The 14453-nt window shown below is 36.3% G+C and overlaps 2 protein-coding genes and 1 long non-coding RNA gene across 8 annotated transcripts in view; 1 reads left to right on the top strand and 2 right to left on the bottom strand.

Moving 5' to 3' along the window:
• Positions 1 to 12964, bottom strand: part of LOC137491110 (uncharacterized) — a 118457-nt gene extending 105493 nt beyond the window's left edge. The window contains exons 1-3 of one of the 4 annotated variants that reach the window (XR_015943098.1): positions 12808 to 12964; positions 10917 to 11066; positions 6907 to 8477 (exon numbers count right to left, since the gene is read on the bottom strand). Coding sequence is in view for 2 of the 4 variants with exons in the window: in XM_087249250.2 (XP_087105376.1) it covers positions 7573 to 8477; positions 10917 to 11001 (990 nt within the window). In the remaining 2 variants the exon portion in view is untranslated. Of the gene's footprint in view, positions 1 to 6693; positions 8478 to 10916; positions 11067 to 12807 lie in introns of those variants that run through there. The other 3 variants (XR_015943097.1, XM_087249250.2, XM_087249248.2) reach the window with 3 other exon arrangements.
• The window catches only part of LOC137491095 (uncharacterized), a 171267-nt gene that overhangs the window by 21535 nt on the left and 135279 nt on the right, over positions 1 to 14453 (top strand). The gene's annotated exons all lie outside the window — the stretch shown is intronic.
• LOC148682998 (uncharacterized) overlaps positions 1 to 14453 on the bottom strand; it is a 256238-nt gene that overhangs the window by 151445 nt on the left and 90340 nt on the right. The window lies entirely within an intron of this gene.

The following is a 14453-nucleotide window of genomic DNA, read 5'->3' as shown; positions in this document are numbered from 1 at the left end:
CCATTCAAAATTGTACGCCAGATTACTCCAGTGTCTTTTCGCTTAGCCTTGCCTAATCATTATCGTATTTCTCCTACTTTCCACATGTCATTACTCAAACCCGCTGGTGGCCCACGAGAGGAGGCGGTTGAGGAGGAATCGGAAACCAGGACCCCTCCACCTGTCATGATCGAGGGCGAGGAAGCTTACCTCGTTCGAGAAGTGCTGGACTCTCGACGTCGGGGTGGCGCCCTCCAATATCTGGTGGACTGGGAAGGGTACGGTCCAGAGGAACGGTCCTGGGTGAATGCTAGAGATATTCTAGACCCAACTCTCACGGAAGAGTTTCATCAAAGGTTCCCAGAGAAACCAGCCCCCCGACAGCGCGGTAGACCCCGGCGTCAGGTGCCTTCTCGCTTCAGGAGCCGCTCGCAGGAGGGGGGTTCTGTTGTAAATGAGGGCGATGCCAACCCTCTTGTGCACCACCAGAGGGAACCATCGCCAGAATTCTGATTCGACTCACGGACTCAAAATCCCATAAGCCCTGCTACCTGGCACTGATTACGGTCCAGGTGCAACTCATCAGCTCTCGTGTATATATACCACACTCACGCTCCGGTTCGTTGCGAAGTCTTGATTTGCCTGGCTGTCATTTCTGAGCGTTCCATACTCCCTGCTTCGGACTGATCTGTGTTTCTGACCCTGTGCTTGTTCTACGATTACGAAAGACATCTGCCTGCCCCTGATCTCCAGCCTGTTATTCTGACCAGTAAGATATCTGCCTGCCTTTGAACTTTTGCCTGTCCCACGTTCTGTCTCCTGGATTGCCCCTTTGTGTTTGTTTGTATGTGTGCTCTTAATAAAGTTTGCAAATGGATTCAATGCCTTCTGACTCATCACAACAGAGCCCCACGTTGAGCGTTTCTGTTACTTTTCTCTCTCAGCAAACTTACATTAGGGTTCATATAGAAGACCGTTTGAGACACAGTTCCGGCTTTCTACCACTGTAGGTGATTTCTTACTAAGTCTCTCTGGCGCAATCGGTTAGCGCGTTCGGCTGTTAACTGAAAAGTTGGTGATTCAAGTCCACCCAGGGACGAATTAGGCATTTTGCTGCCTTGCAACTGCTAACACGTGCACTGGGCATATATCCTGGGCCACATTCTGTCCAGCGTTACAAGATGAAATCAGGATTTAGCAGACCTTTTGAGACAAAGTTCCGCCTTTCTACCACTTTAGGTGACTTTTCACTAAGGCTCTGTGGCGCTACCTGGATCAGGTTCGTCTGTTTCAGCATCTCTCCTCGTCCAATCGTTGCGCTCACTCTCCATTGTGAGAATGGACGAGAGCCAATCGCCGCACTCGCTCTCCATTGTCAGAATGGATGAGAGCCAATCGCGTCGCGGCATGTGCAAATGAATGACAACACAGCTGTATTCTGACTACGCACAGCACAATACAACAGATCAAGGTAAGTTCTTTTTGTCAACATTTAAATCTACTGATAAAAGCTGTTTTGTTTATTGTAGTCTTTTGTAATGTCACAGTCTTAGCCTCCTAACGCTGATTTATTATTGTATGATAAGAGTTTTAACAAGTCACCCTAAGTTCACTGTTTTGTGCATAGTGTTAAAGATCACGACCCACACCCTGTTTAACATTACAGACTTTTGATACGATTGCAGAAATCATTGATTTGCTCGAACGTGTGTTTAATTTAATAACTGCAGCTATATGTACATGCATATGTTCTGTATATACAGTTTGGAGAGGCATCAACAGCCCCACCCCTTGTATTTCTTAACCAAAAACAAAATAAAGTTTACACAAAATTATAGTCTTTCTCTGCTAAATATTCATTAGCTATATAAATTGTAAGAATTAAAAGCTGTAATTGCCTGCCTTTTGTTGCTAAATGTTTATTATGTTTGTATGATGTATAACTGTTACTACAATGGTGTAACCATAAAATATATAGCTGCTAAATAATAATGAGTTATATGAATTATAGTTATGTATAACTAATGTGTTACAGTCATTCTGCTGAGAATAATAAAAATGTGTCTTTTGCAGCTAAATGTTTATTATTATGATTACTATTGTGTTAATGTGTTATAATTACCCATCTGATAACAGAAATGCATGCCTTTTGCTAATATATATTTATTATACTTAATAACAATTATTTATAACTGTTGTGTTGTAATCATGTACCTATAATTAATTATATTTTTATGTTTCTATTAATCAATATGTTTTTAATAATATCCCTTTACCATAGCAGAGAAATTACCTGGGAAATGTGATCTTTCTTTCACTTGTTTCAGGCTACAGTATTGGAATTAAAGCACTTGTTAAGTTTTTTTACATTTAAAGGGCCATAAACCCCCTCGTTACAGCAGGGTGTTTTCACACCTCTACTTTGGAAAAAGTCAGAAAAGTGGGCTTGTCCAGCTCTGTTTAGGGGGGAGTGTCAGAGGAACTAAAGTGGGAGGATGTGGGAGTGTCTATTTGGGCAAGCGCAAGTTTCAGAGTCAAAATACACACACAGGAGAAAGAGATGGTGTTTAACCTACATGGACATCTGTAGTCGAATTATTTGCCAAATTATTAAATGGTGGACTTTAACTGCAGTTTGGAATTCATTCATGCCCCTCGCGACAAACGAGATATTTGATTCGAGGAACTGCTTTAAGCGTGTATTTTTCATGCAATGTTTGATACCGCACGGCGAATGAGAGAAAAAAACCCTCCGCATTTCCCGGAAACTTAGATGCACTCGGCCGGTAGCGTCAGAAAGCCGCGTATGTTATTCTGGTCACAAAATGCGGTAAAAACCCTACACGAGGTTAAAGTTTGGTTGTGCTGCTAACATGTTTACACTCGGTGCAATAGTTAACTTAGTTCGAGACGAACAAACTGAATAAACAAAGAGCACCGGTCGCTCACTTACCAAATCTGTAGAGACAGGACAATCACCAGCAACTAGAGCCGCGTCTTTATGAAGAGAATACTACAAGCGAATCCGGATCTCAGCGTTTGCCGATGAGAACAGCACTCAGGTAAACAATAATCCTCCTTAGACACGTAAATTATTGTTGTCGAGCGTCGCGTACACTGTTAATCCACACGTGACTCCAGATGAGCTCTCACACAGAGAAAATGAAAACAAAAATCCAGATAGCAAGAACATTTGGGCCAAATGTGGGTGATAGCTGGCACATGTGGCTGAGGTATGGCATGGCTCTACAGATATGGGCCAGATTATTACCATATATGTTTTGCCATACATTCAGAAAAGGCGGGAATTTTCTTCTGGCTCACAGCTCCTTTTGCAGTATGTGGGCCAGTTAACAAAAAACACACAAGAGCCTAGTAAGGCTGAGCTATGGCCGACATCGGTTGACATCAACTTCTGGCTGACTTTGGGATTGCATTTGGAAAATACGTGAAACTGAACACAGGTGTATGGTTAGCAGACATCTGCCACACCACTCTTCAGTTGACAAATCTACTCTGCGAGCTTAACATTCTTCCCGCCTGTCATTTGCTTCAGGTAAGTGATAATTTGGTATTTAAAGTGATTTTACTTAAATGTTCATCATTATATGTAAAAGTTTGGACTCATTGAGTGATTAATTATTTATTTAATTGAGCAATGCGTCCAGTTGTATAATGTTATCCTCTTTGAACGTAGTGTTTATGTAACGTTAGCACTCCAACAGTTTGCTGTTTAAATTAACGTTAACATTAAAGTTATTGCCAATTTCCAATGACCACAAAATACAGTTTATTTATTATAGATAAATATCAATTTGTGAAAATGTTCAGTCATGTTTCAGTGTGGTTTAGTAAGGTTTAAAATAGAGCGGTCCCATTAGGCCTAACATGATATTGGAAGTAGTTTGGTTTTCAAAGATTAACCTATGTTGGCTCTGTTTTGATAGTTTTAACAGTTAAAAGTTCACACAAAAATGTAGTTGTCATCAATTTCTCTTCCTTTATTTGTTTTATCATTTATTCTGTTGAACAAAAAAATTATATATTTTGAAGAAACCTGTGACAATTGACTTTAGTAGTATTTGTTTTTCCTACTATGTAAGTCAATGGTTACAGGTTTACAGCTATCTTCACAATATCATCTTTTGTGTAGCTGTGGAAAGAAACGTATAAAGGTTATAAAGGTACACATAGTAACTTATAAAGGCAGCATAGTTCCAAATAAAGGTTTGGAACTATGTGTACTTTATTACACATTCAGCTATAACAATGCTAATGCGAAACACAAAGGCCATGCCACATAAGTGTTTAGGAAAATAGGAAAAATGAAAAATTGAAAAAATAAGTCAAGTGGAGGCCAGAAGATAATGATCTAGTAACTAGTGCTTGGGTTATTGTTTACAAAACTGAACACTTTCGATTTGCAGAAAATTTTGCAGACAATTTATTGCAATTATTTATTATAATAGAAAATATATATAGAATTTGAATAAATATTTACAAATGTAATAGATTACATGTATTTTGTTTAACCACACATTTTAGCATTTTGATTTGTATTGCAATTTTGATCATATTATTTTAATTCTTTTTCACTGCAGGTGCTGTCAGACAGAATCCCCTCACTCCCGTCATTGAGCGTAAAACAAATATTTCTGTGAAATTCAGTCTACAAAATGTCCAGTCTCTAAAGAACTTTCCACTGCTTTTAACTCAACCAGCAGCTTGTTCAAGCACTTGAACAGGAAGCATTGTAGGACAATGCTCGTCACCAAGGACACTGGCACCCAGAAACACGGCGGCCCAACTCAACCTAAAGAAGCTAAATTGGATTTTTGTGCAGGATCAGGAGTGAAGTTAACTTCTGAATATGAAGAGAAGTGTAGCTGCTTATGCCGTTCACATATCTCATCTTTAGTGCGCTGGATCGCATTGGGATTGCGTATTCTGTGCGCTCTCATTTCCCAAGTTTACCAAGTTAAAAACCACGAGTCTCACGGCAAGAACTGATGGATGAGCTTTAGGCTATGTGTGGATTCTACATTTCTGTAGTCTAATTACCTCAGACAAACTCAGAACCCGCAAACACTGCAGTGTTTTTTCATACTATGGGTGTCGGTGGTTACAGGTATTCAGTTTTCTTCTAAATGTGTTATTTTGTGTTAAAAAAGACAAACAGGTTTGGAAGAAGTGAATGATGAGAAAATTGTAAGTTTTAAGTTATAACATTTTTTTTTAAGAAAATTATTCTGTTCATTAAGTCGACATTTAAAAAATGTAAAAAGAAAATTGTTTAATATTTATTGAAATTGTAAATAACTGATTTCTTATTGTATGTAGTGTCAAATGAAATAATTACTCCAGTCATTATTGCTTTTATTACTATTAACATTAATAATAATTAATATTAGAGTAATTTCTGAATGATCATGTGACTCTGAAGACTAAAGTAACGAAGCTAAAAAAATCATCATTAAAATTACTGAACTAAATGATTAAATGAAATGATAAACTGCTTTTGAACAGTTATTTTACAGTGCAATAATATCTCACAATTTTACAATGTGTTCTGTATTTTTGCTGCAAGCTGATTTTAAAACGTATAAGAATCTGACAGACCCGAAAACTTGACCAGTAGTTTGTTGAATTTTTTGTGTGTACTATGTCTTCTTTGCATCAAATATATGATATTTATATTTATCTAACAATTATTTCTATTTTTTACTTTGTATGTTGTAAAATTGTTTTCTAGGTCTTTATTTGTCCACATTTTGTTCAATAATTGTTTTATCTGAATGTTATTTGCATTGATAAAAGTAAATTTGATTGTAATTTTTGTTGTGTGATTTACTCAGTTAATATATGGGGTCAGCCACATGTGGGCCACATAAGGGCATAACAGAACTCAGCCTTACCAATCTTGAATACAAGGCCCATATCTGGGCAACATGAAAAATGTATTACTTGTCTCAAGCTTAGTGGAGTTGTGGCACTACTTTGGTTTAGTTCTGGCTAAACAGATGTAGGCCAGTTCTGGGCCGGGGAACACTAACTGATCTGGGCCACATCTTAGCTGTTGATTTGGGCCAGATCAGGGCCAAAGAAAATTTGTTGACTGGGTATGTCTTTTGACATCCCTACAAGACTCTCTGAGATGGTATTTATTATATGGGAGCTTTGTCTGTTTTGTAGGTTGCCCTTGGTCCAAAAATTGACATGCATACAATCTAGCACTAATTGTGTGACCATTCCCAAACTTAATGTACTAAGTATGGAGTGACCTCTGTGGTGGTTTTCTGGGAATGTCATTTTACGTCCCATATAAGATCCTTCCCACTTGCAACGATCGTAACCACCGCTATAATCTCCATGCCCCTTTGTTTTATGAATGATCATGCAGGAGCATCACAGATAAAGCAGTCTAGGGAGAAATGGAACACCCTTTCATCCACAGTGAAACCTTGTCTTAGTGTGGAAACCTCCTCTGCAAAATTTTGGTTGCCAGGTTTGCTGTTTCCACAGAAGACTCCGATGACAAACATATCCCTTTTAAAAGGAATTTTTCCTAAAATTGGCCAAATTTGCTCCTGTGAGCTTTTAAATAATATCAGTCCATCAACATGCTTCAATATTCCAAAAAAGACACACTCTCCACCAGCTACTTTTTTGACTTTACGTGTGTGTATGTGAAGTCTTCATCAAACTTCTCACACATTTAGGAAGTGAGGGGATGTGTTTATTTAAAAATTTTGAACAGGCTGTCGGCTGCATTTTGTGTCACACCACACTCTACAACCCACATATATACAAATATTTCATATTTGTAAAATACTTCGGATACAAACATCTGTCTGATAGTTTGTAAATGTAAATATTAGATGTAACTAATGAAATAAAATGAAAACTGCTAAACATAATTAGAAATACTGTGGTTTAATAGTGTTCAAACTTAACGTATATTAGGACATTGATGATATACAGTATGACATGTCATTATTATCAGCAATGAGGGGTCGGCGGCAGCGCACTCCGTTGGTTTGCAGTTCATTCGAACAGATCTATATCCTGAATGTAAGACAGTTTACCAAAATGACAATCCCTAACACGTTTGTTTAGTTTATTGCAGTACCGCGTCTTCTCGATTTTCTTGCTCTTCTCCAGCTTGACCTTTCTATGGCATGTATCTCTCTTGCGTTATGTGTCTTTCTCAAGTTGTCTCGGAAAGTGATACTTCAAAAATGGCGCAGGTGTGACGTCACACACAACAAACACACGTGACTGATAAAGATCGATAAAAGACCGTTAAAAGACGGACGTTTAAATCTTCAAGTGTTCAAAGAGTTCCAATTTCAGTAATTTGATATGTATTGAAAAGTTCACACTTGTTTGGCTTGCTGTCTCAAGAGAGAGCCTTAAGCTCCGCTGGACAAGGCCTTAATTTTGAGGGCTCTGCTCCCCATTGCGAAGCTTCATGTGGGCGCGGAGGCTTCTTTTATGTTTAAAGCCCTTTACACAATCACTGCATCTAAAACGCTCTCCTGAGTGAGTCTTCATGTGTTGCTTAATGGAGTCTTTGCACGTGAGACTCTTTCCTCATTGATCACATGCAAACGGCTTTTCTCCAGTGTGAGTTCTCATGTGGTGATTGAGTGTGCTTTTATATGGGAAACTTTTCCCACACTCTGTGCATCTGTAAGGTTTCTCTCCAGTGTGAATCCTCATGTGGATGTGAAGGCTTTGTTTTCGAGAGAAACTTTTCCCACACTGTGTGCAAGTAAAAATTCTCTCTCCAGTGTGTGTTCTCATGTGAGCTTTAAGGTTGCCATTATGCTTATAACTCTTTCCACACTGAAGGCAAGAGTAAGGCTTCTCCCCAGTGTGAATTCTCATGTGCGCTGCCAAGTTTCCTGTATTATAGAAGCTTTTTCCACACTGTTGGCATGTGTACGGCCTCTCTCCAGTGTGAATTCTCATGTGCTGTGTAAAATTTTCTGTAGTATAGAAGCTTTTTCCACACTGTTGGCATGTGTATGGCCTCTCTCCAGTGTGTGTTCTCATGTGGACTGTAAGGGTGCCATTTTGCTTAAAACTCTTTCCACACTGAAGGCAAGAGTAAGACTTCTCCCCAGTGTGAATTCTCTTGTGTGCTGCAAAGTTTCCTGCATGATAGAAGGTTTGTCCACACTGTTGGCATGTGTACGGCCTCTCTCCAGTGTGAATTCTCATGTGCGTTTTAAAGCTTTGTTTTTTACCAAAACTCTTTCCACACTGTTCGCAGGTGTAAGGTTTCTCCCCTGTGTGAACTCTCATGTGAACATTAAGGTTTGGCATTTGACTGAAACTCTTTCCACACTGTTTATAGCTGAAATTACACCTAGATTTGGATTTCCGAGGTCTTCCGTGTGAAGTCAGTGTGGATTTTTCATTAGTCTGTATGTCTTGCTGTTTCTCTTCCATTTCACTCCATTGATGGGTCTCTTCTTTCAGCACCATCAGGTCTTAAAAGAAAAAAAAAAGAAGTTAACTTAGTATGAAGACACAAAGCGACAAGCATGAAGTGGATGTTTCATCCAAAAATTATAATGACCATACCATTTACTCTGTTATGTGGTTTTAAAAAATTGTATTTCTTGTGGAACACAGTAAGCCAGTAGCGTTTTTTTTTTCTTCACAAGATCTTCTTTTGTGTTCAACAGAATCAAGAAACTCATAAAGGTTTAAAACCACACAAGGGAGAGTAAATGGTGAGGCTATTTTCATTTCTGTGTCAACTATCCCTATAAAAGGTTCTTATTATGAACCTTTTTTTTTAAAAATGTAAAATAAGTCTTTGGTGGTTCATTCTGCTGTGGCGACCCCTGATAAAGAAAGGGACTAAACCCAAGGAAAATTAATGAATGTACTTGTGCAAATGCTTAATGCCATGTTTGCTGTAAACTGGAGAGATGAGGAGATGGCAAAATGTCATACTTTACTGCTTGTTTTCATTCATATCAAGAGTTCACACTTAGCTGATGATTGATTATAAAGCTTGTTTAGCATGCTGTCTCGAGAGAGAGCCCTAAGCTCAAAAGATCCTCTTTTTAATGTCTGGGTGAAAAACTAAAATCTTTTGCCCTTTGAACACAATATATTTTCTTTTGAGAAACTTTTACAATATTTTGGAGCATGTCAGGCTAAATCATTCAAATGAATCATTGACTTCTGCTGTCTTTATTTGTTCAAAAACAATTTAAAACGGCATCTTTGGATATCTTATTTGCTGGAGATACTGTTGTCCTAAAAAACTTAAAACATAATAAAAAAATAAATCAATAAATAAAACTTACATATACCGTAAAAACGATATAACAGAACATTTTGGCAGTTTCAAAACCTTGACTTTTCCAAACTGCGGTATACCTTGAAATTGGTTATCGTCCCATTTTGACATAATTTAAACCAGGGTTGCTGGGTCAGTTGGCGTTTGTGTGGAGTTTGCATGTTCTCCCTGCATTTGCGTGGGTTTCTTCTGGGCGCTCCGGTTTCCCCCACAGTCCAAAGACATGAGGTACAGGTGAATTGGGTAGGCTAAATTGTCTGTAGTGTATAAGTGTGAATGAGTGTTCGCGGTTCATTCCGCTGTGGCGACCCCAGATTAATAAAGGGACTAAAGAAAATGAATGAATAAACCAGGGTTACTGCAGGTTTCACCAAGTTAAATGTAAAGCTTTAAGACCATTATGAATGAAATTTTAGACTCAAAAAGGGCTAAAGGTTAAGGAATTTTTCAAATGGCCCAGATGGAAAAGATTTGTATTTGCCCTATCAAAACTAATTATAATTGAATATATTTATCAATACAATAATGAATGAATAATAAAAAATACAGTTCTTTAGATATTTCTTAGCAAAAGATTTTAAATTTAGTGTAAAAACAAGCAAGCTTTACTTGTATCCACACACTGTTTTTCAACAAACTTTCTTTAAAAAATAAATAAATAAAATAAAAACAATGAACAAAAGTTTTAAAACTACAAAAAACTAAATTTATGCACAAAAATCTGTCCAGGTCATGTCCTCAGCAGTAAATACATTGAGCACGTTTAAACAAATGTTATTGTAAGGAAAATAATTAAACCATTATGATAAATAGAGTAAAAATTACCTTTTTGAATAAAAAGTTGAAAGTGTTATTGAGATAAATTGTTGGTGATTGTGTGGGTTTTGGCCAGATTATGAAGCAAAACACGAACAAAGGAAAATGAAGACTTGTTTAAAAAAGATTTAGGACCTACAACACAATATTTCAATAAATTTAAGACTTTTTAAGGCCAAAAATTGATTTTGGAATTTACGACATTTTATGACCCAGCGGAAACCCTGATTAAACACAATAGCCCTGGTAATTAGTTATGATAATAATGATGTAATTCTAACTCAGATATTATCTGTGAGAACTAGTAACAACTACTAGAAACAAGTTTAAACCCATAAAGAAGTTGAGAAAAAAGGGAATCATGATCAAACGTGACATATGCAAATGGAAAGTACCAAGCCAACACCATCACTGTAAAGGCAGATATCTTTTATGAGAATACTGTAGGTCAAATATCTTCAGCTCAGTTAAACTTTTATTTATTAATTGTTTTTGTTTGTTTATATAGCGCCAGTGCTCAAAGACACTTTACAAACAGTACAAGAACAAGAAAAGCAATAACCTTAAGAAGGTAGAGAAAAAGGAAGACTAATAATACATAAAGTAATGACAAAATAAATGAGAACAAGTAACAAGAGAGAAACTCATTCCTGTCTTTCAATGAGTGCTTATGTGCATTTAGGAGAACTAGGCAGCACACTCAGGGCTGCAAGATGGATTATATTTAGTATTCTTATTATTATAATATATCTGAATGAGGATCAAATGACTGAGTTGGTCGTTGAGAATGAAAACTAACCTGTTTGTTCCTGCGGATCTTCCTGTTTCACTGTGAATGTTTCTTCAATCTTCACATCTTCACTCTCCTCTTTAATAAACGCCATCTTTATAACAGTGTGTAGATCAGTCGCTTCAGCAGCAGTTTTCCTCTGCGTTTGGACACTTTATTCTGTGTAAAATTAACAAAACAATAAAACTTTTTAAAATGAATAAAACAATGAACAGAAACAAAATGACTTCTCTTCAACACTTGCTTCAACAGTTTCTATGAGTTTATATGAAAGTAATTTAAAAAAATAAATCAGTTAAGTCTGAGCAAGAAACAATAGCCACAAATGAGCTGATTAAAACTAGTACTCTATCTCTTATTTATAGTGATGTAAACTTAGAATGGAATGACATTATGCTATTTAATAAATTAAACCTTCATTAAAACACACACTTTTCTGCTACTTTATTCAAACAATAGCCCCCAGTGAAATAGTACTATGTTGTATAAAGGGTTAAATAATATTGTCAACAGCAGGAACTTAATTTATCATCGGGTGAAAAACCAGAGACTTTAATCAATCGTTTTCTTCTTCTTTCGTTTTTATTTGGCGGATCGCATCAGTTCTTGTGCATTACCGCCACCTTCCTGTAACCTGATTCAGAGACTCCACTCTGTTCCCATAATCCCTTCCCCTAACCTAGTGAGAGACTTCGCATCCGCCAGCTCTGCGTCTCCAGCTCTTCTGACTTCTGTTCACTCCTTCCACTATGTCAGGTTCAGAAAATAACTCCCTCCATCCCTGCCTTAAACTTTATAATTTTACATTAAAATAATTCTAATGATCATATCTTATTAATCAGTCCTGTGTCTTTCAAAAATCTAAACAATGCAGTGTACTTAATATGCCTTCCTACCTCAGGATTTAATAAAAATTTCAATGTAAACTCATAATTTCCTTCTTTCTTGACTTTTTCCAATAACTTCCTTCTTTCTTCATTATACCGCTCACAATGCATGATCACATGTTCAGATTCATTTTTCCCACACTCACATAGACCTGTTCTGTGCTGTGCTATTAACTTCATTGTACTGTTAAGTCCAGTATGCCCAATTCTTAATCTGGATAATATAGTATCCTCTATCCTTTTTCCACTCGAGTGCCTCCCTTTACACAATTTTGGCTGAATATTGTACATTTGCCTTCCATTCTTTCCTGCTTTCCATTGGTACTGCTGTTTCTCTATTATTTGTTTCTTTATTATTGCTTTAACTTCAATTCTACTGTAATTCACTTTCATTCCTGTATTATCTTCCATCGTAGCTTGCTTTGCCATTTTATCTGCAGCTTCATTTCCTTTTAATCCCACATGAGCCGGCACCCACAGGAACACATAGAGGTAAAGTTGGTTTTATATTCGCAAATTCAGACTTTACCCTTAATAATATAATTTCATAAAAGTATTTTTTGCCAAATCTAAACAGCGAAATCACTATCAAAGTACAACATTGTTCACAGTCAAATAAAGAGTGTTAATGTTGTTTTCAAGTCATAGTTGCATGCTAATTCAGATCAAATATTCAAAGTAACATGGTAAACAATATAGAGACTTCTAAATGAACGAATGTGCGAATATAAAACCAACTTTACCTCTATCATGAACACTAGCTTTACTTTTTCTCCTTTTAATTTATACAACTCTTGTAACATTTCAATAACCAAATCTTGCCTACAGTCTGAGTGTTTTGCTTCAATGCTTAAAAGAGCAGAAATACAATCTGAGCAAACTAAAACTTCCTTAATTCCCGCATCTTTCACCCATTGTAATGATAAACTTATTGCCAACGTTTCCCCTTGTGTATAATAATAATTTGTTTAAAATCCTTAATTTATTTTTTCTATATTAAACTTTGAAATTACATATGCTATTCCTAGCTGGTCATTATCTGGATTTTTTGATGCATTTGAAAAAAAAAAAACATGTATTCTACAATCAATCGCTTTATATCTGTGTAGAAGCTTTAAAACAAACCTTTCTCCAATACAGCACAGGAGCGGCGCAGCCTTATGACGTCACAGGACACGCCAAAATAAAAGTCATTTTTTGTTTAGCTTTTTTGCCACTTACTGTTGCAGTCATGACTTATTGATACATTTCTCCATCGTTTTCCACTTTATCTCTCTCTCTCTCTCTCACACACACACACACAGACACACTAACAGATATTCAGTATTTGAAGTTGTTCAAATAATCTGAACATTTTTAAGACAATTTTGAAAAACGTTTTAGGGTCATTATCACTATAAAGTGCATAGGGACATCAAAAAAATTCTATTTTTGATTAAACTACATTGTTGTATTCATTAAAATTTAGGCTGTAAGAAATGAATGTTGGTCAAGCTCCTCCACTTTTTACAAATAACATGTAAACGGAAAAAACAGCAAACAACCCTCAAATTGTGTCAACCCTGTCATGGACAAATTCAAAGTAGTATAAGTGTATTTCCATTGCAGTGTGATTATAAAATGTGTCTTTTCAGAAAGGTCATGTGTCCCTTTACCAACCCAATTTTATAGATTCTAGAAAAAAAAGTCTATTTATAATAATGAAATAATGGGCAAAACATTGATTTCCAAATAAAATATGTAATCATTCTTTTCAAAATAAAACCCAAGATCTAAAATATTTTGTCAAACTTTCCAACAATATTAACTTGTTGGTTTATTAAGAAATCACACAAGATATTTTGCTGAGGTTATAAATAATTTTTTTTTTTTAACATGACTGGAAAACAAGATGACAGGGTGGACAATGACATGACAGGGTGGACAAAGACTTTATTTAGTGAACTAAATATGGAGGAACATTTGAAAAACAACAGGTACAACATTAAATATTAAAGGGTTCATATGAAAGGGTTGTAAATGTTTTCAAGAATTCAACTGTTTTCAGTAATACTGCAAACCACTGAGCCACCCTGCCGCCTCTTCTGTTATCTATTAGGTTTTAGCAATATACAGATAAATGGAAAATAAACAATTATTGTCCTTCAAATTAAACTAAATTTGCTAATGAATGTAAATCTTTATATTGTTCATTGTACTGGTGGAGTGAAGGGAATGTTGGAAGCACCTCAGGTTAAACACCTTAATAATCCTGTTTTATTTTTCAGAATAAGGTAAATAATTAGATTACAGATCTTCACATAAATGTACAAATACTCAGGGCTGTAGTTTTATTTCAATCAGTCAATGAGCTTTATTATTTGGAGTTTAAAAGGATATCCTTTGTAAATACTGAGACAGATATTGCCAAAAGGTTTGTATTGTCCATTTATGCATCTACTGGTGTAGTGTGTGTGTGTATTTGTTGTAACATAAAAACATTCACTAATTAACAATAAAATTGTAAATAAATAAAGTGTCAATAACAATGCATATGTCCGCCCTGTCAAGGAAGGATTTGTGACAGGGTGGACAATGACATGAAGACATTTTTGGCTATACGGATATCATTTATTGAACACATGCTGTACCTGCAGCTGGTAAAATGTTTCCCTATTTA

This window comes from Danio rerio, chromosome 4 (genome assembly GCF_052040795.2).
Source record: "Danio rerio strain M-AB ecotype USA chromosome 4, GRCz13ab, whole genome shotgun sequence".
Lineage (NCBI taxonomy): Eukaryota > Metazoa > Chordata > Actinopteri > Cypriniformes > Danionidae > Danio > Danio rerio.
The sequence above is the reverse complement of the archived record's forward strand: the minus strand, read 5'-3'. Positions and strand labels throughout refer to the sequence as shown.